Source organism: Gasterosteus aculeatus, chromosome 7, assembly GCF_964276395.1.
Source record: "Gasterosteus aculeatus chromosome 7, fGasAcu3.hap1.1, whole genome shotgun sequence".
NCBI classification, from domain to species: domain Eukaryota; kingdom Metazoa; phylum Chordata; class Actinopteri; order Perciformes; family Gasterosteidae; genus Gasterosteus; species Gasterosteus aculeatus.
Genome location: NC_135694.1, coordinates 32063890 through 32091704, shown reverse-complemented (window position 1 = coordinate 32091704; position 27815 = coordinate 32063890). Strand labels below are relative to the sequence as shown.

The window sequence follows — 27815 nt, the reverse complement described above, 5'->3', positions numbered from 1 at the left end:
GGCTGACGGGGAGGAGGGACATGCAGGCAGACAGACAGGCGGAGGGAGGAGGGACATGCAGGCAGACAGGCAGGCTGATGGGGAGGAGGGACATGCAGGCAGACAGACAGGCGGAGGGAGGAGATAATGAGACGGAGTGAAGGAGTCACAGTGATCAGTCTGCAGCTCTTAGTCAGTCTGTCTTTCCTTCTGGGTTTCTGTCTCTGCTTGACTGTCTCTCTATCTGTCTGCCTGTCTAACCCTAACCCCTCTGTCCCCCTCTCCCTCACAGGATGGATCACTTTCGTTATGGATTATTGATGATTGTCTTTATGATACCGATTCACTGTTTACACATCAGTGACGACACAGGTGAGACGCTGCTCATGTTGCTGTGACTACCTGTACTACTGCTACTACTACTGCTTCTATCAGCGCTACTTCTGCTAACACCACGGCTACTACTACTACTTGAAAAAGACAGCATTTTACTTGGAATTTTACGTGGAATTACATCAGCGACAGCAGGTGGGACTCTACTACTCTTACAATATCTTATACTACGAGTGGTATTATTACTACTGTTAAAATAACTTCTACTACTGGTAGTCATTTTACTACTGTACACTACTGCGTGCCCAGTTTCCCCAGTCTCCTTAGTATCTTAGTCTTTCAGTCTCCCAGTCAACCCAGTCTCCTTAGACCGCTTGGTGTTAGTTTAGTTTGGCTAGTATCTCTAGTCACTTTAGTGTCCCAGTCTCCCAGTCTACTCACTGTCCTTAGTCCCCTTAGTGTCCTAGTCTTCCAGTCTCTCCAGTCTTCTTATTGTTCGTGTCCTCCAGTCTCCCCTAATGATCCCAGTGTTCTTATGGTCTAATGTTTCCAGCAGCAGATGGAAACTGTTCTTTTTGTCTGCTTTACACATTTTTCCATAAATCTTTGTGTTTATGTGTCTGTGGCATTGAGGAATTTGAAAGATTCAGATCATATTTCACTTCCTGTGTGTTTGTGCGTATGCGTGCGTGCGGCGCGCGCGTGTTTGTGTGTCTGTGACCTCTGACCTCCATGACCTCAGACAGAAAGACAGCAGACTGCTTGCTCGTTAAATTACTAAAGAGATATTCTGCTCCATGCGGATATTGCACGCACACTCACTAGTGATGTCACTCTGCCCTGCCCTGACTAGCTCCGGTTAAGATTCAAACTTTTTTACAGATTCTGTTAAACCACATCCACGTCAATAAAGTGTAATAACTGAAGCCGTCAGCTGGTTAACGATTTTGTTTTTTTCTTTTTATTATTATTTTTTTAGGGTAATAATTATAATATTACTATTGGTATTATTATTGTTATTTCTAGTATCGATATAATATTAATTTTATATAATATAATATATAATTTAATTATCTATATTGTCATTGTTTTTGTTGTCTAAATCATTATTATTATTGTTATAAGAATATTAATAAAGAGTATCTTAATTATTATTAGATGTCAAACAATCCGTATAGTTGTGGTATATACTTTACAGTTGGTAAGGTTTAGATTTCCTCTGTTTTCTGTCACAAGCACAGTGGCATCACTACAGGTGATTCTGACGTCTCTCTCTTCCAGATTTCCTCCACCAGATGTTGTCGGAGTTCGATGTAGTTCGTCCAATCCGGACCAACTCAGAGGGGCGTTTCCTGCCGGCTACTGTCTCCGGGCTTCACCTACCTCGCAGGAAAAGACACTACGCCTCACCACGCCCCCCCAGGCTGGAGGGGACGGAGCTGTTCTACAACGTGACGGTGTTCGGTCAAGAGCTGCACCTTCGTCTGCGACCTAACGGTCGACTCGTCGCCCCCACCGCCATCATGGAGTGGTGGGAGGAGTCAGGACACAAAACCTCTCAGCCGATAAGAGACACCGACTGCCTTTACACAGGAGAGGTGTCCAACATGGAGGATGCATCCATCGCCATCAGCAACTGTGACGGGTTGGTAGGTGTGACGATGTCTCACCGTCTCACTGTCACCATGTCTCACTGCCTCAACATCTCACCGTCTTAACGTTTCAACGTCTGATCATCTGTCTCAATCTCTTACCATCACCCTCTAACCGTCTCATTGTCCCATCCCCTCACCATCTCACTGTCTCAATTCAATTCAATTCATTTTAGCCCATGATCGCAAATTACAAATTTGCCTCAGAGGGCTTTCCAGGCTGTACATATGTGACATCCTCTATCCCGAAACCCTTCAGCATAGGGAAAAAAAGAAAGAAAACCCTTTCATGGGGAAAAAAGGGAGAAAACTTTAGGGAGATGTCAGAGGAGGATCCCTCTCCCGGGATGGAGTAGAATGTCATGTGTACAGAATGAACAACGTAAAACAATTCCTATGACAGGAATGTATCAAATATTGCAAGTAGTAAACCAGGTGTACATCAAGACCACTGCAGGGACAACCACCATCAGATAGAACTGCCATCCACAGAAGCCTGTGGGGAGGGAGAGCACAAAGACTTCAGGAAAGAAGTAATGTTGGTAAAATTGGATTATGATGACAGTAATAGTAATGTGATTCATATCTATAATAATATTCACTAGCAACTAAATGCATTTAACGATTTTATATGCGAGCCATGAGCGTTAGGATTGTAAGTCGATCCGCCTAGTCGGTCGGATGGGTTGTAGGGAGCTACGTCGGAGGACCTGCCGTTGTACCCGGGCACGGCGAACCCCTTCTGGACCCTATGAAAAAGGTAGAAAAGCGTTGAGGTGGGGTTTGGATTGCATCAACAGGACGGGGCAAGGCTTAGTGAGGTATTTACGGGATACCAAAATAGGCGTGCTGGAGGCGGGGTCTTGCTCCTGAAATTACGCCAACTAGCTTCAAATAATGATAATAGCAGCAGCAGTTGTCAGCATGGCCGTGGCAGGAGGAAGGAACAGGGTCCTGACAGAACCATGAAAACGTGTGAGGCAAGAAAGCACAAATACTCTGTTGAAGATGCGCATTAATGTTGACAGTAATTGTAATGGGAATAATAATGTTTTTTACAGAACCACGATCTACGGAGTCCTGCGAGGCGAGAAAGCACAAAAACTCCTGGGAAGAGGCTGAATGAGACGTGAATTATTGTAAAAGAAGAGCGTGAGAGTGAGAGAGGAGCTTGGTGTGCCCTAAGAAGTCCCCCAGCAGTCTAGGCCTAAAGCAGCTTATCTAAGGGCTGGTCCAGGCTAACCTGAGCCAGACCTAACTAAGCGATATTTAAGAGGAAAGTTTTAAGCTTTATCTTAAATGAGCTGACCGTGTCTGCCCCCCGGACTGAAAGTGGAAGCTGGTTCCACAAAAGAGGAGCTTGATAACTGAAGACTCTGGCCCCCATCCAACTAAGACTCTAGGAACAACAAGTAAAATATGGTATTATAAGCTCCTTAAGATAAGACGGTGCCTCACCAGCAAGTGCCTTGTAGGACAGGAGAAGTACCTTAAATTATATTCTTGATTTAACAGGGAGCCAGTGCAGAGAAGCTAATACAAGTTTTGATGTCTCCAAGACATTCTTGAAGTCTAACAAGCTGGTCGGTCTCTCTGACTTGATTGAGTGTCGTCTGCATAAGAATGGAAGTTTATGCAGTGTTTTCAGATAACATCGACTAAAGGAAGCAGACGGGGGTGAATAAAATCGGACTGAACCTTGTGGCACTGCGTGACCAACATTAGTAGTCATCGAGGATTCACCGTTTACAAACGAGTTGCCGTTTACCTGTCTCACCATTTCACCATTTCACTGTCTCACCCAGTCACCCTCTCGTTGTCTCACTATCTCACCATTTCACCGTCTCTCTGTTGTGTAGAGCCGAAAGCACAAATCACAAAGTTGCCTCTGAGGGCTTGACAGTCCATACATATTTGACATCCCTTAACCTTAGACCTTCACTTCAGTGCAGGAAAATGTAACTGTTAGCAGGAAGGGAAAAAAGTAAAAGACCTCAGAGATCCACACAAGCGGGATATACTCTATATTGTATATTCATTATTAATAAATAATAACCCTCTACCAGGGCCTAGAGAAGATGTGGTCATGTGATCAGAATGAACAATTTAATGGATTAAAAATTCTTTCAATGCATATGATATAGATATTTATATAACAGGAGTAGGAGGCAAAATAATTATGTAAACATTATGACTATTGATAAAAAATAATAATAACAATAACAATGGATACAGTTGAACAACAATGACGATGAACTGTGTAATGCTGTCACTAAGAGTAATGTTACTATTGTAATAATAATAACAATAAAAAATAAGTAATGCTGTGAGTAGTGTGACTTATAGAATAATATAACTAGAAAATGCATTATCTGCTGAAAATGCGTTGGAATGCAAAAAGCTGAAAGCGGAACTGAATTTTTTTAAATAGCTGAAAATACAGAAAGTTGAAGGGAATTTTAATACATTTGCTTAAATTACAGATATTAGAAAAGCTGAAATGAATTTGAAATTGCTGAAAATACAGAAATGGGAGAAGATGAAGTAAATTTCGATAGATTTGCTGAAAAAGCCGGAATGAAAACAGCTGAAACAAATGTGAAATATTGCAAAAAAAATACAGAAATTAATATTAAAACATTGCTGTTAATAGAGGCACAAGAAAAGCTGAAATTATTTTAAAGACCTGCTATAAATACAGAAACGTGAGAAGCTAAATTTCAATAGAATTTCAAAAAAATACAGAAGTTGCAGGAGCTTAAATGAATTAAAAAAACTACAGACATAACAAAAGCTGAGATGAATAAAAAGAGGTTTAAAATTGTTTGTAGTAATATTAGTAGTAGTATTAATTATAGTTGTAATTGTGGTATTAGCTGTAGAAGTAGGTTTAGTATCAATAGCAGTAGAAACAGCTGTAATACTAATACTATTAGCCATAGTAGTATTTGTAATAACATTAGTAGTAGTTGTAGTATTAATAGCAGTAGAACTACTAGTAGTATGGTAGTAGAAGTATTAGTTGTACTACTAGAAGTACTAGTAATATTCGTAGTGGTTGTAGCAGTATTTGAAAGAGCAATACGTATTTCAACGAAACCGCTTCATTCTGAACTTCATGGTTAAGGTACAGATAATCATTGAGGCTTTTATTTTGAAATGATGGAATTGGGTTGGGGGGGTTGGGAGACAGAATGCTTGTTATTCAAACGTGGTTACTCACACAGCGTGTGTGTGAGTAACCACGGCAACGGTGCACCTGGGCTCATTAACGAGCTGCTGCAAAGGGCAGACACAGGACAGCGAGTTACACAGAATCCACACCTCAAACAAGTGTCCACCAGCGCAAAACTATAACAGCTATATAAAAAAGACAACGTTTTTACGAGACCCAAGACTCTACCGAACGCATGGATGTGTTTTTTATGTCTGTCCGGTAATAAATACGGCTCCTATCGCAGTTGACAAAACGTGTACCTTCTGAATTTTTTGAGAAATATGTCAGCAGATTTGTATTGGAGCCTATGGGGCTTTTAGCAGAGGTTGTGTGACTGTTGGTCTCCGTAGGCCAAAACTAAAGAACTCTGGGATTCCATGAACACATTAATCCAATCAGCACAACCATGCCCTCATTAATCTGAAGAAATGAAGCCTCAAGAGTGTATACTTTGGCTGCAAGAACAGAAGTTCCATATTTTTTAACCAGATTCTGACGCTGCTCCACACTCTAGCCCTCGAGGTCCCCACTCTAGCAGACGCAATACACACTCATGTAAAAGTCAGAAACTGAGCGAAGAACTTGTGAAACATAATCAGTGATTATGAAAAAGTAGAATAGATATCAACAAGCAGTTTTTTTCATAAAATAGTTGAGACTTGTGTCAACATTTGAAAGTTAAAATGGTGTCTGTAACTTGACAGACTTGTAACTTGGCGAAGCTGAAAAATCTGAAAGTTAAAGAAGTTTAAGAGGATTTGAAAACATACTGGAAAACCATGTTAAAATATTAATGATTATTGATTTATATAAATTCAAGCATAAGAGGTAGAAAGCTGAAAAGTCATAGCCCCCCTCTCTTGAATGAGCTGAACATTTTAATATTTGAACGGTTTTAATAGCTGAAAGTGTGAAGGAGTTGAAAGGTGCAACGGAAGAAATAGAAGAAGAAGAAGAAGATGGCGGAATAAAGAATAGAAGAATAATACTTGGAATGCTTAATGCATTCCAACAATTAGTAATGCTGTCAGTCAAAGTAATATGACAAATACATCGGGAAGTGTCTTGTCTTGCGCTCACCAGACTGATGGCCTGCGAGTAGAAACTGCTCGTTAGACTTGGTTCTGGACATCAGACTCCTGTAGCGTCAGCCTGATGGCAGGAAAAGAGTTTGTGCTGGGGATGGTTCTGGCCTTGAGGATGTTGCGGGCTCTCCTGGTGACCCTGGTGGAGTAAATGTCCTGTAGTGAGGGGAGGGCTGCTCCTGAGATGAACTGTTTTTATCACACGCTGGAGGGCCTTCCTGTCCTGCAGTGGAGGGTCCAAACCACACGGTGATTGATGTGATGAGGGCGCTTTCCACCGTACCTCTGTAGAAGTTGCTGAGAATTTGTTTTCATGTCAAATGTCCTCAGCCTTTAGGAAGTACAGCCTCTGCTGGACCTTTTTAGTGGTCTGGAGTGTGTTGCGAGACCAGGTGAGGTCCTTACCGATGTGAGTTCCCAGGAATTTAAAGGTTTTAACCCTTTACACCTCAGTCTCATCAATGTAAAGAGGTGCGTTCGTCACCTTCGTTCTCCTTGGGTCGATGATCATCTCCTTGGTCTTGTCTGTGTTCAGGCAGAGATTATTATTTTGACACCAGGCCACAATATTTTGTGGTTCCGGTAATACGCAATCTGCAGCGGGTCTGCGGTGCCTGGGATGATTTTTTTGATGTGGGTCACAACCATCCTCTTGAAACACTATCACTATTGGGGTGAGTGCAACGGGACGATAGTCCTTCAGGCAGGTCACAGTGTTTTTCTATGGGAGGGGCACGATGGTGGTTGACTTGAAGCAGGTGGGCACATGAGGTAGTGCTAATGACAGGTTGTAAATGTCAGCAAATACAATAATAATAATTATAATATTAATACCAGCAGCTGTGGATGTTGGTGTGGACCCCAGTGCAGATACAGATCAAACAACCACAAAGCAAAAAGACTATTTCCGTTTCATTGCTGCAGTGATTCACTGTTTCCCTTCACATTTTTCTATGAAAGGACACGCAGCCTCTAACCAAACCCAGTGAAACAAGTCGAGCCAACACAATTTAAATCTTTTCGAACTTTCTCAGCTCTTCCAGAGCGAGCTGATAGAAAACAGATGTGAGGAAAGGCGAGACGAGACGTCTTTCCTGACAAGAGAGAAGAAGGAGGGAACGTTTTCCTGCTGCACTCATGTGACTTAAATCAACAACAATTGCACAAGGGCACAATAACGCAAATGCCTTGTACAAACGGACTTCATAAAACACTCAGGGATTTTGTGATTATTAGAGTATGATTCCCTAAAGAACAATGTATTGATTCTAGGCCGGAGTGATCAGGACGAGTCAGGAGGAGTTCTTCATCGAGCCATTGAATCCATGGAGGACGAGAGGCAAGGAGGAGGAGGAGAAAGGAGATCGACCACACATAGTCTATCGCTCATCGGCCGTTATCAAGAATCAATCGGCTATCAATCAAACAGCTCACGACTTCGTCCGAGGTGAGTCAGATCAGCTAACTTCAACACAGACAACATTGTTATCGATGTTGTTGACCCAAACAGACCATGTTATCCTATACGTACAATGTATGTATTTCACTTGCATATAACATTTCCATCCATTTGGAATACATAGTTTTAACATGAACACACTAATAAAGTTCATGTGATGTATATTCGAGTCAAACATGAATCGGTCAAGTTTGATGTCTCCAAGACATTCTTGAAGTCTAACTAGCTGGTCCGTCTCTTCTGGTTTGATCGACAGATACAGTTGAGTATCGTCTGCATAACAATGGGTGTTTATGCAGTGTTTCCTGATAACGTCTCCCAAAGGAAGCATATAGAGGGTAAATAAAATCGGTCCAAGTACAGAACCTTGTGGGACTCTGTGACCAACATTGGTGGTCTTTGAGGATTCACCGTTTACAAGCAAAAACTGGGATCGATCCGATAAGAAGGATTTAAACCAGCTGAGTGCAGTTCCTTTGATACCAATTAAATGTTCTAGTCTCTGCAACAGGATACAATGGTCTATGGTATCAAATGCGGCACTGAGGTCCTGCAAGACAAGAAAAGAGATGAGTCCTTGGTCCGATGCAAGTAGAAGATCATTCATAATTTTCACCAGTGCTGTTTCTGTACTATGATGCGCTCGAAATGAAATCCTGACTGGAAATCCTCGAACAAAGCATTGTTTTGTAGAAAGTCACATAATTGATTTGCAACGGATTTCTCAAGGATCTTAGAGAGGAAGGGAAGATTAGAGATAGGTCTGTAGTTAGCCAACACCTGGAGCAAGAGTAGGTTTCTTAAGAAGAGGTTTAATTACAGCTACCTTGTAGGACTGTGGTAAATGTCCTGTCAACAAAGTTCATAATATCCAGTAAAGATGTGCTAACTAAAGGAAAAACTTCCTTAAGCAGCTGAATCGCAGCAGTCAGAATCGGATCCAAGAGACAAGTAGAAGATCGAAATTAAAGAAGTCAGTTGATCAAGGTTGATGGAAGAGAAGGCATCCAAACAGGCATCAGGGCCCACTGCTGCATCCAAGGTTCCTACATCTGAGGACAGGTCAGCACTGGTTGAAGGCAGGAGACCATCAATTTTCTCTTCGATAGTCAGAATCTTATCATTGAAGAAATTCATGAAGTCGTTACTAGTGAGGTCCAAAGAAATACACGGCTCGTCAGTCGGGCTACAGTGCTGAAGAGAAACCTGGAGTTGTTTTGATTTTTCTCCATTAATGATGAGTAATAAGATACTCTTGTGTTACGGAGATATGTTTTAAGGCTGTCTTGCCAAACTGGCCTAGATCCTTCTGATTTGGTGGACGGCTAGCAGGAGCGAACGCTACGTCTATGTGGCCCGCACCGGCTACCCGGGTGGGCTGGGTAACTACAGCGGCTAACAACTGAGCTTCCATGGTGCGGAGCCGTGCTTCTAACTCACTGAGCCTCGCCTCCAATTAATCAAATAAACTACACTTCTTACATGTACCATTATCCGTAAGGGAGGCAGAGGAATAGCTAAACATGTGATCCACCGAGCAAGACAGAGCAGGAGAGGTAGGGAGGGAAGACATCACTATGTTAGCTGCTAAGCTAATGCTAATTGAAGTAACGTTGACGCTAAACAACGTCTAAGCAACTATTCGATTGAACGAAAAATTGCCTCACATAGATAACAGATAATTCGCTGCTTGTGCTGAAAAATATCACGCTACAATCAACTCAGTATAGCTAGAGCTGTGAAAAGTTTGATGATGTCAGACACGCTGGCAACAGGAAGTGACGCAACACGATTACCGTCAGAGAACGGTAACAGCTTTTAACGTTGACAGCCCTGACTCGATTGGTTTACAGAAGCTGCCCCCCCCCCCCCCAATCAGCGTATGGCATACCAACATAGACAGCTGGGTCCCCATGGCAGGCATTAGCTTCTCCAGTCTTCCTGACTGAATTTACACGTAAGCTTCATTTAAAAACACAACATCAGTTACCAACATCACGTTAACGTTACATTGTATGTCTAACATCTTTGGGCAATTGGCCACGTCACTTTTACTTTCTGTTCGCTGGTGCACTTTTTTTTATTTTTCTGACATAAACTGGATGGCTTATTAGAAGCTGTAAAATACAGTGTAATTTCATGGTTTTATCTTTCGTTCCTTTCTGGAATTTTTTTCCTTTAATTATATTTTAGGGAAAGATATGAAACACTCAAGTATGGTTTAAAAGTATGGTTTGTCATTTCAAGTCTTTAGGGTTAGGTTGCAGAAAACAATAACCTGCTGTGTTTCTGATGTGTTTCTGAAGAAGGAAAACAATCTCACTGAAAACAGAAAAATAGTTCCAGGAAACCTGGCAGAGATGCAGCGCTTTACAACACACTCAAACTCACACACACACACACACACACACACACACATACACTACCACGTGGCAAACCAAGCTTCAGTCTGATTCTCAGAGGTTTGTAGGGTTTGGGGCTCCAAACCTCTGAATGTTCCGTCCTCTTGGTCACTGACACATCTGTTTGTCTTCACATCTGTTTGTCTTCAAACCAGCAGATGGCAAATGAGGAGCCAGTTTTATTTTACCTCAGCACAACTGGTACATTCTGAGCTCAGAGGGTCTGATGTCAGATATTTATGTGAGGATAATTAAACATTTGGGCGTGTTGATGGGGGAACAACATGAAACACTTCTTGTCTTTGACTCATCAACAGAGTTACAGAACATGACTCCTGCTTATTCTCTGTTCTTCTGCAACTTACTGAAGGTAGTGAGGTTGTCCTGAATCTTTTTTTTTACTTTGGTCTGAACCTTTGTCCTTTACCTTCGTCCTGAACCTTCGTCTGAACCTTCATCTGAACCTTTTTTTTAAACCGTTGTTCTGGACCTTCGTCAGAACCACGTCTTAGACCAGTGTCCTATTTTTGGTCTCTGTGGACTGCTTCGCTCCACTGAAGAGTTTGCGAACTAATGGTGTTGTTCTGATGTAAACACATGAATCTTGGTCCTCCTTCTGAAGACAAATATATGTACCCTAACATCCTCTTTTGTTCCTCTGCAGGTCCTCTTTTAGGTTCTCTGGACTGGAACCAGACTATGAAGTCACCAGGATCAGCTCGACGGAAACGCTACATTGAAGAGGCTGAACTGTTTAACATAGAGGTTAATTCAATTCAATTCATTTTATTTTGTATAGCCCAAAATCGCAAATAAAAATGTGCCTCCGAGGGCTTTACAGTCTGTGCACATACAACATCCTCTGTTCCGAAACCCTCCATCGGCACAGGAAAAACTCCCCAAAAAATGAAAAAACCCTTCCAAGAGGCAAAAAAGGGAAGAAACCTTAGGGAGAACGTCAGAGGAGGGATCGCACTCCCGGGATGGACAGACTACAATGGATGCCATGTGTACAGAATGAACAATGTATAATACATGCAATTCCTATGACAGAAATGATTCAAGTAATTGTGAGTAGTAAGCCAGGCGCACAGCAGGTTAATGACCTGTATAGCATAGAGGTTAATTAACTTGTTTAAACTCTTGTCCTGCCTTCTTTTCCAACTGCAGGTGTTGTTGGCTGTGGATTATTCTGTTCTTCTTTTCCATGGCCGAGACCACATCCAGAAATACCTTCTGACGCTCATGAACATAGTAAGTTGTGTTTATTTCAGTGTGAAGTGCCGGTGACGTTTGACCTGTCGGTCTCAGTTAAACTCAGAGATGACCTGATAATGTTCAAAAACCCCAAAGCTCAAGTAGACCAAAAGGTCAAACTCCTCCAGTATCTTAAAGTAAAAGGCAGGTCAAGCTTGCCCCACCACTCATGTGCCATGGCCCATGAATATCCAAAACCTTCTGCACCTGGTTACTATCTCAACAACCTCTTAGGCCAGAGCCAGAGAAGTCCTCCATTAATATCTTTTCGCTCATCCCTTTGCAGAATTTCTTGTCTTTTGCTACCGGAGGTGTAGTGCTTCCAGCCTCTTTAACTATGTCACTCAGGTGTCTCTGGGTTTTTTGAGACTGGAATATTTTCTCCTTCAGTCTTGTCTCTTTATTGACAAACTGTCCCCTTGTGGGTTGTTGTGCCTCCACCACAAAGTGCGACGAGGCTCCTGAAATTTTCTTCTAGAGAAGCCTTAGCCAGATGTTCCTAATTTCTCTTCACGACATGTTTTGGATTTGAGTCTTTGGTGAGCTTTCCCTCATTAGAAAGGAAAGTGGGACAGAGGAGGGAATCAATCCGAGACAGGAAACAGCCAACATCTGGACATCCAATAGGGCAGCCCAAAAAAGGAGCTCCACCTATACAAAGTTCATCAATAGTTCGAGCATCGAGCTAAACAACAGTGTGGAGTCTTGGTTCTTTGATTTTGGGCTGAGGCCACCAGGGTCACCTACAGGTATTCACCACTGAGCCCTGATTTACTGTCTTTGTTGTCCGGACTCTCAACTGCAACCGGTTTCACGCTGGTGACCTCAACATAAACACACCGGGAACCCCTTTCTCTCTCCAAAATTAGGTAGTAAATCCAAGGAGAAAGGTTACATTTGGGGTTTATTTTCTTGTATTTCCCTTAATTAACAAAGGATGGCTGAAAAAAGAAAAAAAAAATATATATATATATTGCAATCCGGAGAGACCTGTTGAAATTTTAACAATGCTTTATTATAACAGGCATGAATATTTACATTGCAAAGTTGTTTGGGGCTTGGATTCCATCCTGCCGTAGGATAGACCAGGGGCCGGGATGCCGAGATGAGGCATATCCTCCCCTTTGGGAGTCCAGACACTGGTGGGGGTGGTGGTGGTAGAGCCTAAATTGCTCCAATCTCCAGATATGCCAGGTTCTGCTGTAGATTGGAAGTGTCAAGGGTGGCGGCGGGTCACTTGTGCGTGCTGAAATGACAACTGACAGCAAAAGAGAGGAGAACAGTTTTTAACGTTTGCTTACACCGATGCAATCGGTTTACGGTAACGACATCCACGTCTGGTTGGCTGGTACTACCCGACCCCGCCCTAATCAGCCGGCCGTGCACTCCCAGGGAGAGAGGAGGCCACCTGGGAACGGCACAGCCTGTCCGGTCTTCCTGACTGAATTTTCGCCTAAGCTTCATATAGTTTTTTTACAACACCTATCTTTCGGTTTCAGTTGAATGAGATCTATCAGGATCATTCTCTGGGTGCCAACATCAACGTTGTTCTGGTCAGGATCATCATGTTGTCTCCATCCAAGGTATTTAACCCTGCCTCAGAGCTGATGAAGGTTTTTGGTCTGGCTACTTTTATAAATATGTTGAATCGAGTTTGAAGTACCCTTTGTCACACAGCTGCATGTTGGTTAGGAATAAACATCAGTGTCCCTCCACCAGTCTCAGGAACTGATTTCTGTGGGGAACCCCCAGAAGAGCTTGGAGAACGTCTGTGGATGGTCGTACCTCCAACACCGCGAGCAGAACGACGCAGAGCAGCACGACCACACCATCTATCTGACCAGGCAGGAGTTTGGCCCCTCTGGCATGCAGGGTACTTCTGCTACTGCCGCCACTAATAGTACAAGTACTCCATTCAACACCCTACCTACCATAACAACTACAGGCGTCTACCACCATCAACAACCTAAATGTTACCTTCGACAACCCCACCCTGACTGCTAGAAACCTTGTGTGACACTCCAGAGTCAACTATTCCTCAGGGCCAACATTACCCCAACAACACCTTCCTGTAGATACATGCTGCACCTCAGGTGAATACATCCCTTTCTCACTCAGAAGGCGGTGCAGGTTCTAGTTAATGGCTGTGGTCAACTCATGCCTTGACTATTGTAACTCCCTCCTAGCAGTACCATCCAGAATGACCCAACCTCTGCAGCCACAATGCCTGTTTCATAACATTGGTTCTCGGTACCGTGCAGCTAACAGATCGGGTGAAGGCTACATCCAGAACATGGTCAAACCTTACATCACTGCCCGCTCACTTCACTGTCATCCATCTGCTTGTTCCTCTCTCGCAACAACAATGAACATCCTGAATGTTTGCTGTTCTGGCTCCTATATGAGCTACCCAATGACTTTAGGACAGCAGAGAAAGTCTATACATCTTCAAACAGAAACTATATAACACAAGTCTACCGACTATACTTGGACTAGTTAGCACTTTATTAGCACTTCCAATGTCACTTACTTATAACATTATAGCTGTAGTTTGGCTTTCGTAGTAATTGTATTTTCTTGATTCTTGTTGTAAAAATGTAAATGTACCTGAAGAGATAGGCAGAATACTTCTGCTACTATCTCCACTAATACTATCAATAGTACCATTAATAAGAATAAAGTTACTACTACTAACGACTTTGCCTGACAACTGACCCCTGACCTCTGACCTTTGACCTCTCTTTGTAGGTTACGCTCCGGTTGAAGGGATGTGTCAGCTGCATCGGAGCTGCGTCCTGGTCTTTGAAGACGGGTTTTCTTCAGCCTTTGTAGCTGCTCATGAAACAGGACATGTGTGAGACACATAAACTCAATGTACACTCACTGCTCATCAACAGGACTTCCAGGTGTCCATGTTGAGATTATAGAAACTTCCATGTGTTACCAACGAGACCAAAGTGACAATACTGACTTCCAGGTGTAACCATGAAGACAATGCCATCTTACACACGTCTGAAAGAGCTGATCGGGACTTCGAACACTCATTTCCAGACAATGACATACTCAACTTTAAGGACCCTTATGTTTGTACTACCGTCTTCCTGTCTGTCTGTCTCTCTGTCTGTTTGTCTGTCTGACTCTGTGTCTGTCTGTTTCTCTGTTTGTCTGTCTCAGGTTAGGGATGCAGCATGATGGTGAGGCCAATGACTGTGCTGACGACGTGCCTATGGGCAGCATCATGTCCCCCCGGGTTCAGGCCACCTTCCAACGGTACCACTGGTCCCGCTGCAGCTGGAGGGAGTTGCACCAGCACCTACAGTGAGTCGTGCAAATACGGCAACATGGTCATTCTACATCAGGCACCAACTGAACCCTGTCTGTCTGCCTGTCTGTTCCACTCAGAACCTATGACTGTCTCCGAGATGACCCTTTCAACCATGATTGGCCTGCTCAGCCTCCGTTGCCGGGGTTTCAGTACTCGATGGACCAACAGTGTCGCTTTGACTTTGGACCAGGATACAGCCTCTGTACCGTATGTCTGCCTGTCTATCTGTCTATGGGTCTGTCTGCTTTTTATTTTTCTTCGGTCCTAAGCTTGTGGCTATGCTTGGCCTTTTTAGGCAAAGATCTTTATTGCCTCTGTCTCTCTCTAGTCATTGAACCTGTCTGTCGGTCTTTCTGCCCCAAGTATGCAACCCATGACCCCTGTAAGCAGCTGTTGTGCAGTGAATACAACAACCCCTTCCACTGTAAGACAAAGAAAGGGCCACCGCTGGACGGAACAAAATGTGGCCCAGGGAAGGTGAGATGCCTTCAACAGAAAATCAGACACGTTAAAAAGTCAGATGACTTCAATAGGAAGTCAGACTCCTTTAACAGGAAATCAGAAGCATTCAACAGGAAATCAGACTCCTTCAACTGTGATAACTTTATCAATGCTCAGGTCAACATGTGAGTTTATCCGATACCTCCATGCTTCATGCATCAGGTTAAATCTAGGATGGTAACATCATAGCTGCTGACCATTAATTCAATTCAATTCAATTCATGTTATTTTGGTTAGCATGTAAGCATGTTGACAGTTCCAGTTGAACTCCTTGGATACCTGTTTACACGCATGAATTAAATGTAACAAATGGTTTGGCTAGATTAACCTCACGCTAGCTCTCCATTGAAGTGCAGTCACTGATGAGTAATCTTGGTTAAAATATTGTTTAGTCTAGCCAAACCATTTGTTACATTTAATTCATGCGTGTAAACAGGTATCCAAGGAGTTTAGGTTGGAGCACAGGAAGTATAGATGGAGATAATTCTGTTGAGGGAAGTTCCCTTCACCAAACAGCGGCATCATGCCACTTGTTCCCCCCTGCCTGCTGTCTTTATACTAAGCTACACTAACCTGGTCTCTATGCAGCACTGTTTTAAAGGTTTCTGCCTGAAACTGACCCCAGACATGCTGAGACAAGATGGAGGCTGGGGGGCATGGAGTCCCTTCGGCGTCTGCTCCCGGACCTGTGGGGGCGGGGTCAGGTTTCGGGCCCGGCGCTGCGACAGTCCAGCGTGAGTCAGCTGACTTGGTCTGTGATGTCACAAATGAAAGTCACATTAGAGGCCTCATTAGTGGCTCTAACTTGTCGTTTTTCTCAGTCCAGCCAACGGGGGCCGCACCTGCTTTGGGAACAGCTATGAGTTCCAGATGTGCAGCCAGGGAGAGTGTCCACCTCTGACTGACTTCAGGTCAGTGGATCTACTGTGTTCTCCGTGGCCTGTGCCCTCTGACCGAATTCAGGTCAAATATTTGCTTTGTGTTTTTGGACTGTTTTATGTTGTATGTGATTTTCTTGTAGGTTTGTGGGTTGTTTATGTGTGTGTGTGTGTGTGGTTGTGTAATTTATGTATTTTTCCGAAGAGAGGATCAGTGTAAATTATGGAATCCATTTCTGGAACATGAAGGAAGGAAACATCACTGGCTGCCGTACCAACACCCTGACCGTAAGTACACAACCTACAGATGCACTTTTAATACACTATATCCTTGTGTATAAATACATTACATTACACTACGGGTCATTTAGCAGACGCTTTTATCCAAAGCAACCTACATTACACTTTAAACCCATTAGGGCAATTAGAGGTTAGGTGTCTTGCTCAGGGACACTTCGACATGGAACATGGGGCAGCCTGGACTCGAACCACCAACCTTGTGCTTCCCAGCACACCTTCTCTAACCCCTGCACCACAATGACCCCAAAAAGCACAGGGGATGGATCCCGGGTCCCCCCCAGTTAGGGTGGAATGCCTAAGCACTGGTCTAACAACACAGACTTGATATCCTTGATATATATGCTATATGCATTATATACTTGGTAGTATTAGTTTTATGGAACTACTTTTATTCTTGTCTATTTTTTTATTAAAATCTGCTGAAAAATGCAAAATTTGCTAATAAGCCTAATATACAATGGGGGTTGAATATTTTGACTATATACCTTACTCACTTTATATCAGTAATGACTTAAGTAATGATGAAAATTTCCAGCGCCAGTGTTGCAAACTGTACGCACAAGCCGATATGCTGGCCCGTAAATTCCACATGTGCACAGGTGATGTTACAGAGCCTGCTGCACTCTGTACAGCCCGCTTGAGGTGCAGCTAGAGTAGAGCAAAGATGAAAACGCCTCAGGTGGCCTTAAATAATGCTTAGATTCTTGCTTATGTAACTCGGAATAAGTGCCAAAAATAAATCGGCTCAGTGTTAAATGCACTGTACGTAGAGTTAAACCCAACACCAAGAGGTTTGACAGTGGTGTACAGTTACATTTCAAACCTATCAAAGAGTTAATTTAACTCTACTTGTGTTGCAAATTAATCGGGTCAGTGTTAAATACACTCGATGTAGAGTTAAAAACTAGAGTATTTTGTGTGTGCGCGCGTGTGTGTGTGTGTGCGTGTGTGTATATATGTGTGTGTTTGAGTTCACATGTTAAAGTCATCAGCCAGGAATCTGTTATTGGAAGGAAACTTACGGCCTCTCCTCTCTTGAACTCCTTAACTCTTAATGTTCTACTTAAAGTAGCTGTGAAATATGAATATCACATTCATGATATATATACATATATATATATATACATTCTATATGCACTATGATAGTGTCTGTGTCTGCAGCTGACGAGCGCTGCATACTGCACTGTCAGTCCAAGGAAACAGCGGCGGTGGTGTCCATCAATAGAATGGTGCATGATGGGACGCCGTGCTCCTACGGCGATGCCCACAGCGTCTGCGTCCGAGGAGAGTGTGAGGTCTTTATTTGTTTTAGTTACACACATGTTTCGTTCCTCATATAAAGTAAAAGCATTCCATATTCAAGCATAGTGAAATTCTCTGTACCGTAGAGTACAGAAAAAATGATAAATGGTGAAAATGATGAATTTCACTATGCATTTTATTTGTATACTTAATATCACAGTAAAGTACAGCATGAAGTATACTTTGTACTCTAAATAAGCATCAGCTTATTCCTCCCAGATAGAAGAACAGATCTGAGATCAGAGATCGAGATGTGAAGTAGCCTAAGATCAGCACCCTCCCCCTCCTGTCCTTGTCTTGTCCCTCCTCGTGCAGCATGTGGGTTGTGATGGGCAGATTGCCTCGGATAAGCAGGAGGATCGATGTGGAGTCTGTGGAGGAGATAACTCCAGCTGTAAGATCATCAAAGGCAACTTCACCCGCAGCACCAAGAAACAAGGTCTGAGGAGGAAACCCTTTGGTTGATGTTTGAGTGAAACTGTCTGCTGGTTATTAAAGGGTTGTGGTTTCCATCGCCTAGGTTACCTGAAGATCCTGGAGATCCCCAAAGGAGCCCGACATCTGCTGATTCAGGAGTTTAAAGGAACTCCTCACATCCTTGGTACTAGGGGAAGGGGAACCGCCTGTTCTCTCCAACAACACCAAAAACGTTGGTCCTTGATTTCATTGTTTCCTGTTTTCAGCGCTGACGAATCAGGAGACAGGCGAGCTCTTCCTCAACAGTGAGGACAAGGTCCCTGCCTCCCGGGTAGTGATCCAGAGGGGCGTGTTCTGGGAGTACAAGAACACTGAGGAGCAGGAGTCTGTGCAGACCACAGGGCCGCTGACTTATGATGTCCTGCTCCTGGTTAGTCCCTCGCCACAGGAGGTCCAACATGCCAACATTGTATTTGAGCCGAGATCAGAAATGACGCCCCCCTAATTTGTATGTTCATCAGGTCCGTTCCCATGGAGACTCCAAGCTGACGGTGTCCTATAAGTACATCATCCAGGATGGTCTCCGCTCCTTGCTGGAGTCCAACCTGCTGCAAGACGACGGTGTCTTCTACGAGTGGGCGCTGAAGAAGTGGTCACACTGCTCCAAGCCCTGCGGAGGAGGTAGGCAGCCTGGTGCTGGTTGTCGGGGGGGAACCAGGATTACGGTGGCATGGTGGCGGTTAACGTAGCGTTGTCCTTGTCAGGAAAACAATACACAAGGTTCGGCTGCAGGAGGAAAGCTGATGGGAAGATGGTGCAAAGGACTTTCTGCTCCAAGACAGGCAAACCGAGAGCCATCAGCCGCAGCTGCAGCACCGACACCTGCAACTCCCCACGGTACCCCCCCACCTCCAGAATAGTCCGAGACGACCCAGAGGAATATGGTACCGGAATTACGGCCTCTGCAACATTTTAGTTGCAGAGAGTTGATCTGAGTGCAGAAACATTAGACTGACAGTTACGTTTCAGGTTAAGTCTTCCTCAGTATCAGGTAACAGACCTTTGACCTAATCAGAAACTGGTTAACAAAATGTCAACATGTGAGCTCCTCTAGAATTGGTGTTTAATCAATGTGACGCTAAAAAAATGTCACATCACAAACAAATAATCATATATTGTATAAAGACACTGTAATGGATTGACTAGACCCATTGAATAGGTACTAAAGGAGAAGTGTGGTGTGATGTTTGCTCCCATCAGCTGGTTAACCGGTGAGTGGCAGGATTGCAGCGCCACCTGTGGGCAGACAGGGTGGCAGCGCCGCTGGGTGTCCTGCCAGCAGACCTCTAGCAGGGGGCAGCACTCGGTGCCCAGCAAACTCTGTGGGGAGGAGCGGCCGGAGGGGAAACAGACCTGCAATCGTTTTCCCTGTCCGGCGTCCTGGAGAGCTGGACCCTGGACCCCGGTACGAAGATCGCTTTGTCACAAAGTCGTTTTAACAGAAGCCATTTTCGGGAATTAATTTCTCATTCTTGATTACCCACTAAATCCTTCCTTCTGGACTACCAAGTGCCTTCTATTTCGACTACCTCTTAATTTCTCTTTCTGGACTACCAACCCGGTCCTTATTTCCGGACTGACTCTAATTTTGTACTCTAATCTACGTCTATCAATACTTCCCCTTCTTCTTCCTACCTTTTTGAGGGAAGTTTTACTTCATTATTTGTTAAGTGGTCAGTTTTTTGACTACTTTTCTGGACAACTTATAACTTCCCTCTTTTGGAACTACTTCGAACTTTGCTTCCTTCTGGACTATTCCTACCTTTCCTTTCCTTAGACATCTTTTACTACCATCTTTGTTGTCTACCTCTACATTTCTTCTCTCGACTACCTCACCTCCTTTCTGGATGGACTTTACGCAACACAAATTAAATCCAGATCACTCACTGATCAGTGCAGAAAGGCAACATGTGTTCATGTTTGTAGTGTTCAGTATCGTGTGGAAATGGGACACAGGAGCGGCAAGTTGCATGTTTGAGTCCTGATGGTTCAGCACGTAACTGCAGCGATTTTCCACCAATCAAGACCCGGAATTGCCACCCACCCCCCTGTAGCGGTAAGCATCAACCAATCGTCACAACATGAATGGCTGTGGACTAGACAAGAGAGAGGGATGCTGGGAGTTGTAGTCTTTGTGCAGCCAACTGTGGTGTTCTCTCCCCTTGCAGGTGACCAGAAGAACGCAATCATTCAGTGGCTCTCCAGGTCCAACCCAGACTTCAGCGCTTCAAAGATCTTCTCCAGTAAACCACCCTCATTCCTTCTCCTCCTAATTCAAAGATCGACTGGTGATTTTAGGAGTGTTTTCTAAGGTTGACTTTAATATGTACAGAATATTCAGAGGGAGAGAGAGAGATCATTCAGAGGGGCAGCAGGATTTTATCTTTAGCCATTCAGATCTTGTCATCTGAATCAAGAGCATCAAGCAGCTTAGATGAAGGTCGTACGATTGGCACTAAGGAATCTTTATAGAAAAATAAATCTGCCAGAGAAGGTGAAAGCTCAGCTGAATCTGCCTCTTCCTGTTATCTCACTTTGCCTGTCAAGCTTGAATGTAGAGTCTGAGATGTTAGGGACAAGGTTCAAGCCTCCACTAGTAGGATAATGTGATGTTCAGCTGGTCTCAAACTCGTCTTCAGGCCAGCGCTGCCGTGGTGACCGCTCCGTGTTCTGCCGGATGGAGGTGCTGAGTCGGTACTGCTCCATTACCGGGTACCGCCAGATGTGCTGCAAGTCCTGCAGCGAGGGAAACCTCAACAACCCCATTGACTCCAGCAACTCCACCAAACACGGCAAATCTGGCAACTGGGGCAACTCTGGCAATTATAGTACCTCAAGCGACTTGTTCCCACAGAGAACCACCAGCAGGTGGGAAATGGAACACTCAACTAAAAAGCATTACTGCGTCTAAAACTGATCGAAAGTCACGGATCCTCTTTTATTCCTTGTTGTCTCGCAGCGCCTGGAGTTCAAGCACGGAGGCGATGACATCACCAATGACATCATCGCCCACCCCTTCCTGGTCTGACAACGCTTACATTACCAGTGAGGTCATCAGCAGGCCGACCCCCAGCCTCCCGGGGACTCCGCCCCTGACCAGCGGAAGCGGAGAAGACTTTGTGTACGTGGAGTACAACGACTACAACGAGTACTACGAAGATCCTTCTATTCCCTCAGACACAACTACTAGTACTACCGCTTGTACTACTAGTAGTACTCCTACCACCACTACTACAAGGAAACCAAGAAGAAATGCTCCCCCACATTTATTCAAGAGAACAACTCCCACAATGCCTCCAGCTACCGCCTTCGTGGTAATTGCTGGGACTCAAAGTGCAACCGCACCCCCCCCCACAACCCCGTCCACTGATCCCAATGATGTTTTCACGGTGACGTTGGGAGGGAGGAGCCTCCGAACGGGGGCAAAGCCTTTGCAGACGTCGTCCTCCTTCTTCCCGCTCTCCAAGAGGGAGAACTCTGTGGACGTGGTCCCATACCGGATTGTGGGACTGGACCATGACACCACCGGTGAAATCAACAGTGACGTCAACAGTGACGCCACTGATGTCATCAACGGTGACGTCACTGGAGCAAAGCAGAGCTATTTTGTGCCGCGGATGCCTCCCATCCGCGAGCGGACACAGAACAAACGGATCCAGCAGCTTCTGAACGAGAAGCGACGGAAGGACGTCGCGAAGCGAGCCGGCGGGACGAGAGGAGGGCAAACAAGATTATAAAAACACACGTGATGACACTTGCTCACTTTATGCTAAAACTAACCACCTGTTAACGAGAAGACGGACCACAGAGCCAAATGGACAACCAGAACATTCATGATGTAACAGACTATCCTGTTTTCAAATAAAGCTAAGTCTCATCCAGCCGATGATGTCATCGTGACTCGTGTTAAATTGGCAGTTTAACCGTTCAGTCACATGTTCAGATCAATACTGCCTCTCATGTCTGTACAACAGTCAGTTAGCTGAGCTAACAGAAGGACTGGAAAAAGAGGGAATCCACTAGTTTAGATTCACCTAAATTAAGGTGAGGAAAAAAGCTATTATAGCTTAGCATGAAGACTGGAAGTAGAGGGAAATGAGGAAACAACTAGTTTAGCGTAATATACAAACCATAAAAAGAGGGAACGGCCAGCTATGCTTTGCATAAAGACAGGATACAGCTAGTTTTAGTTACCATAAAGGCTGGAGCCGAGGCAGCTAGCCTGTCTCTGTTTTAAGGTAACAACTGTAATACTTTGCATATTTTATCTATTTTGCATCATCTGAACAAAAAATGTTGAGACAAATATAATTAACTGGTCTTAACTAGTAAATAATCCATTAATTAAAGGCTATAAAACAGAAGTGACTTTTGCATTGTTTCAATTATCTCAGCAGCTGTTGGTCTGTTTAACATCAAACTGACTCCAGATCATTACATTAAGTCACAGCAGGTTATGGATTCCTGTCCATCAGTGGAAACCGCTGATGGCTTTTTTAAATTAATGTAAATATGTAAATTGTGATTTTTTGTGAAAATAAAAAAACAATATAATTTGATAAAGGAAGGTTTTTATTGTTGAAAATAATGATTATTTGAATAACTGTTTGGTTTCTAAAATGATGTTGCCAAGATCTAAAACGCAGAGATGTATGTGGTTTATGTGTTTTTTTTTATTCATAACAATGACCACAATAATAATATAACAAGAAAAGGAACACCTGTTCTGGCATTCTGACAGGGCTCAGTGAATAATTATTTATCTAAACAGTGGTAGTGTTTTGTTCTGATTTTATAATATGTGCAAGTATGAAGTTATTATGCAAACATAGCAAAGCGCAAATTTCTTGCATTGCAAACAAAAATCTAGTTTGTAAGTAAAAATATATAAACTGAGAAAAAATGATGTTAGTTTTGCTAATGAAGCTAGGATTTTTGGCTGCAATAAAAAACTTTTGCTCTCGAAAAAAAATCTTTGGTCTCAAAAAAATCTTTTGGTGGTTGATTATATTAAAAATACCTTTTACAAACAGTCAATATTTGTGTTTTTGAAACGTGGATTATATGCAAGAAATTATACCTTCATACCTGTGAGGTAGAACTCGGGACTCAATCACGCTTCGCTGCCTGCCGGTCAGCGCTCCGGGCTGAAATAACCTCCGGCTGTCCTTGAGAGACACCCAGGCTAAGATGGCGGCCGCAGCAGTGAGAAGCCTCGGTTCCAGTCTGGGTAAAAACCTGCGAGAGATCCGTGTCCATCTCTGCCAGAGTTCTGCGGCCAGCAAAGGCGCGAGGTGAGTAACCGAGGCGGAAAGAGCTGCTACGGTACCAACTCATACCGAGTTTACAGTGTCTCCAGAACAATGCTAATAGCTAGCTGCTAACACCCAATAGTAACTTGTATAATAGGGAGCAGCTAATGGATAGCTGCTAAATGCTAATAGGTAGAATTCCATTGAGAGTGAGATAAAAAAACGAGCCCAAATATGTGATTACATCAGATCAGATCTTCTGTCCAGTCTGTAATGTTTCTAAAGAAGATGAAGAGGGGCAGCTAAACTATAGCATACTATCATACTGACAGGTTTATATCTCATTTGTATTCATATTGGATGGAGGAAATCGGTAAAACGTTACAGAGGTGTTGTATTGCATCACACTGCATTACATTATAAAATGTTGTTACTCAAATATCAAGAGGGCAATAATCAGTGTGGTGACCTCGTCCAGTTAAAATCACAAACTTCTCTAGATTAAATGTACCTGAACTTCATCTGTGCCTCTACATCATTAATGCTTCATCTACTATTTAATATATATGAGACAGTGATGGACCAGTTAAATCGGTGACATCATTAGTGATTAATATAATGTAGAATATTACAGAGAAATATAGACTTTTTTATTGATATTTATTATTACAATTTAAGTCCCTTTGAAGCTGATGTCCTGCTGCCGGTTTAGTGTCTCCTCACATGTCCTTTTTATTAATGCAGCGTTAGTTTTAATGCACAATAATAAGCCTCAATGTGAATACAGACAAAATGTTACCGTTGAATTAAAACAAAGTGATGAATCTAAACTCTGTAAGTTATAAGAACTGCAGCTTAGTTATAGAACATTATATATTCCACAAAGCCGAGATGAGTCTGAGCGACGGTCCTGTTAACTACTCCGCATCCTGCAGCTCAATGTTGATTAAACAACTAACTTCTCGCTTGAAAAGGTCCTAAAATTATATTCTGTGACTTAATTAAATTTGTATTTATACAATTTTAATACAATTATACGTTCTAGGTAGAATGAGGGGGCGTGTCACAACCAGGCATTGAGACTATTCTTGGTGAGACTTTTGAGGTCCACAAGGACACTTGACACCCTGTCCACTCCAATGAAGCATCAGGGACAGGAAGCATCTGACCGTGTGTCTGCTTCACAGAGACTTTGTGGAGAAGTACTACGTGACTCTGAAGATGTCCAACCCTGACTTCCCGGTCCGGATCAGAGAGTGCTCTGGAGTCCAGGCCGTGGTCTGGGCCCGGTACGGTGAGTCGACACTTTAACTGCTGTCATTTACAGTGCTATTGCTCTCTGAGCCACATGAAGATGTTTGAATACTTTTATAGTTACACATTCAATTTGATTCCATTCCTGCTGATCACAATCAATACTCAACACAAGTTTTGCATTTAATACATTGATGGCTAAACTTAATAATAATAATGATGATGTTTCTTTTCAGATTTTGGAAAAGAGAGCAGCGTCTCTGTGAACAACATGTCTGTTGATCAGGTGGCCAGCGCAGTGCAGACTCTAGTTCAGTCCAAACCCTGAAGCCCAAGAGGTTCACTTCAAGCCTGCTACATCCATTCACTTTGTATGTCTGTGTTCTTATGAATAAATCCTACTCTTAATGTCACTTTTTCCTGCTTCTGTATGTTTATTATGTATTAGGATATTAACCTCTGGATTCAATCAGTGGAAGTCATCCGAGTAAGCTAAGGACCAAGAATGTCTGGAATGCGTGTGAAGGTTCGCTCCTTCTGACCTACGAGAGGCTCCTTGTTTCCTACAGCAATTTGTTTTACGCTCGCCATTTTGCTGTTGCTCCGTTTGGTTATTTATTTAGTAGTTGAGAGAACAGACCTGCCGACGGGGGGTGGGGGGGGGGGGCAGATTGCCACCACTTGGTTAATGTAAAAAGTAGTGTGGGCGCCCCTGGTTTAAGGGGTGTTGTGTTAAATAAACCTGCTACTAAAACAGCTCCCCGACGTTGGAGCTTTTCTCCACATTCCTGCGGGCTCCTTGTGAGCCGTTGCTTCAGTGTCTCTACTGGACAGCGTCAAGTTACATAAAAACACACAAGTGCTCGTGTGCCACAGCTTTACTGGTGTTTGGTGTTTACTGTGGGGTCATTTCTTGCAAGCATAAATCACTTCTGTTTCAAGAAGCGGGTTTAGTGTAAACTCAGACTTTGTTCATCCTGAGATGAGGGAAACTCTGGCTTTTTTCACAAAGGGAGGTAACTAAAGCTCAGGCTCAGTCACCATGGTAACTAAAGCTCAGGGTCCGTCACCATGGTAACTAAAGCTCAGGGTCCATCACCATGGTAACTAAAGCTCAGGGTCCATCACCATGGTAACTAAAGCTCAGGCTCAGTCACCATGGTAACTAAAGCTCAGGCTCAGTCACCATGGTAACTAAAGCTCAGGGTCTGTCACCATGGTAACTAAAGCTCAGGGTCCATCACCATGGTAACTAAAGCTCAGGCTCAGTCACCATGGTAACTAATGCTCAGGCTCAGTCACCATGGTAACTAAAGCTCAGGGTCAGTCACCATGGTAACTAAAGCTCAGGGTCCATCTCCATGGTAACTGAGCCTGTGAACATCACCTGGTCGGGAGCAGGTTTTCTTTCTCCTTCCACAGGCTCCTCCCTCTGACAGCAGCCCAGCCAATCACACAGCGCGCTTTACTTTCCTCATTCATTCATTCACTCTGTATCGGTTTCCACATATTAACAAAATAAGATGTTACGTTAAAGACCAAAGTGTTTTCTGGAACACGTTGCGTCCTTTTATGGACGATCCTGTTAATGAAGAAGCGCTTTTACTTTGCAGGGTGTCAAACACGTCAGGAGAGAATTAGATAGAATTAGATTTAACTAGAATTAGAAAAATATATTGTAGATAGATTAGATCGATATAATTAGATATATTGTCATTTCCAGATGACTACTTCTTTGAACAGTATCGTTTTTCCTCACACTCCATCAAATATGTCCATGACCTCACCCGTCCTCATAGAAGTAACGTCTCCCATCGTGAACGTGCTCTCACATACGAGCACATTCTTTGTGTAGTATTACGTGTTTTCCTTTACAACATATTTATTTATTTATTATACCAATGGTATTGTTCTTGTGATTAAATATGAGCATGTGTGTGTATTTCAAGCCTGTGTGTAGTGCATTCTAACAAACACTGGGAATTAGTAAAACGTATGGATTATGATTAGTGTACATTAAATATTAACTGACATCACTATATTAGAACTTACTCACTTTCTCTTGCTGCAGCAGCGTCTTGCTTTTCTTTCTAATTACGGGTTGATACTCGTATGCTTGCATTGATATTTAAACATCATACTTGAAACGGACCCCCAGCCAAATACGGCTTACTTATATGTTGCTGATACACAACGTCATAAGGCTGTTCCAAAGTGAGAAACGACAATGTCAAAGTATAATTTACACTTTGACATTGTTTTATGAGCACACAGTATGAGAAGATAATTATCACATTCTTCAGGGATTAATCTGATTTACGGTGTTATTTTGTAATTATGTGTTGACTGTCTTACTTAATGATGAATCTTCATACACAGAACCTTCAGTTTGAGAGGCTTCTCTGATAATGCATATATTCATAATGATGAATTAAGATTAAACGATATCTGGTCGATAGGTGAGAACTCATGTTGAATATTTGATGTCTATGTTTAATGAGGTCTCATGTTAAATAGTTGATATCTTCGTGTACATGGTTACAGTTGTTCCTGCTGTCAATGGGATAAATGGATGGAATGAAAGTTCAACACCAGCTGGTCCTGTAGAACCTTCAGGAGCAGTGACTCTTTGGACCTGAAGGGGGCAGCAGAGTCACTGGGGAGAACAGAGTGTCTCATAATGATAACTAGAAAATACTTCGGCCACTAAATAATAATTATAATCAGCATAGTGGCATTGAATATTAATAATAATAATCAGCAGTCAGACACTTCAATAAAAAGTCACGGCAGTATTCCCAACTATCAATAAAAATCAAACTAAATCTGAATAGGTAAAATTAATTAGTTAGTATTACATTACATTAATTAGTAATATTAATGTATTATTAATAGTATATAATAGGATGTTAGAATTATTTAGGTATATGCCTTTAGGTAATTATCCAACTTTAACATGAATGTAACTTATATGTAATAATATTCTTCGGATCTCATTTATACAATCACAGTTAATCACAGTTACGGAAGGAACGTTTTCCTGTAACACAGTAAGCTTTCTGCAGAAGAAGAACAAGTCTTTACTTTTACATTTTAACTTCATAATATCTGATCTTGCTCTTTATTGATCTCTATTGCAAAA

The 27815-nt window shown here is 43.0% G+C and overlaps 2 protein-coding genes across 6 annotated transcripts; both read left to right on the top strand.

Moving 5' to 3' along the window:
* Positions 1-104: 104 nt before the first annotated feature.
* On the top strand, positions 105-22730 carry LOC120821596 (A disintegrin and metalloproteinase with thrombospondin motifs 2). Of its 5 annotated transcripts, XM_078107120.1 has the most exons (26): positions 105-171; positions 272-351; positions 1594-1961; positions 7539-7713; positions 10792-10892; positions 11298-11381; positions 12884-12967; positions 13104-13257; positions 14133-14238; positions 14559-14702; positions 14787-14916; positions 15073-15186; positions 15799-15944; positions 16032-16121; positions 16294-16376; positions 17550-17683; positions 18006-18129; positions 18211-18291; positions 18374-18537; positions 18629-18788; positions 18872-19004; positions 19368-19572; positions 20094-20223; positions 20336-20410; positions 20807-21035; positions 21127-22730. In XM_078107120.1, the coding sequence occupies exons 2-26, from the start codon at positions 273-275 to the stop codon at positions 21902-21904; spliced, it is 4071 nt and encodes a 1356-aa protein (XP_077963246.1). In that variant the 5' UTR covers positions 105-171; position 272; the 3' UTR covers positions 21905-22730. The 5 variants fall into 5 exon arrangements, with proteins under 5 accessions (XP_077963246.1, XP_040036290.2, XP_040036288.2 ...); XM_040180356.2 differs by having other exon boundaries at positions 120-351; XM_040180354.2 differs by having other exon boundaries at positions 120-351; positions 20336-20455.
* ndufa2 (NADH:ubiquinone oxidoreductase subunit A2) lies at positions 21496-25086 on the top strand. Its single transcript, XM_040180358.2, has 3 exons — positions 21496-23461; positions 24607-24713; positions 24910-25086. The coding sequence occupies exons 1-3, from the start codon at positions 23358-23360 to the stop codon at positions 24999-25001; spliced, it is 303 nt and encodes a 100-aa protein (XP_040036292.1). The 5' UTR covers positions 21496-23357; the 3' UTR covers positions 25002-25086.
* The last annotated feature ends 2729 nt before the right edge of the window (positions 25087-27815 follow it).

Coding starts and splice junctions, on each gene's coding strand:
- LOC120821596 (XM_040180353.2), top strand. CDS start 273: ATGGATCACTTTCGTTATGGATTATTGATGATTGTCTTTATGATACCG. Junction 10,893..11,297: donor CTGAACTGTTTAACATAGAG/GTTAATTCAATT, acceptor TTCCAACTGCAG/GTGTTGTTGGCTGTGGATTA. Junction 18,130..18,210: donor CCGCAGCACCAAGAAACAAG/GTCTGAGGAGGA, acceptor TCCATCGCCTAG/GTTACCTGAAGATCCTGGAG.
- ndufa2 (XM_040180358.2), top strand. CDS start 23,358: ATGGCGGCCGCAGCAGTGAGAAGCCTCGGTTCCAGTCTGGGTAAAAAC. Junction 23,462..24,606: donor GCGGCCAGCAAAGGCGCGAG/GTGAGTAACCGA, acceptor TCTGCTTCACAG/AGACTTTGTGGAGAAGTACT. Junction 24,714..24,909: donor CGTGGTCTGGGCCCGGTACG/GTGAGTCGACAC, acceptor GTTTCTTTTCAG/ATTTTGGAAAAGAGAGCAGC.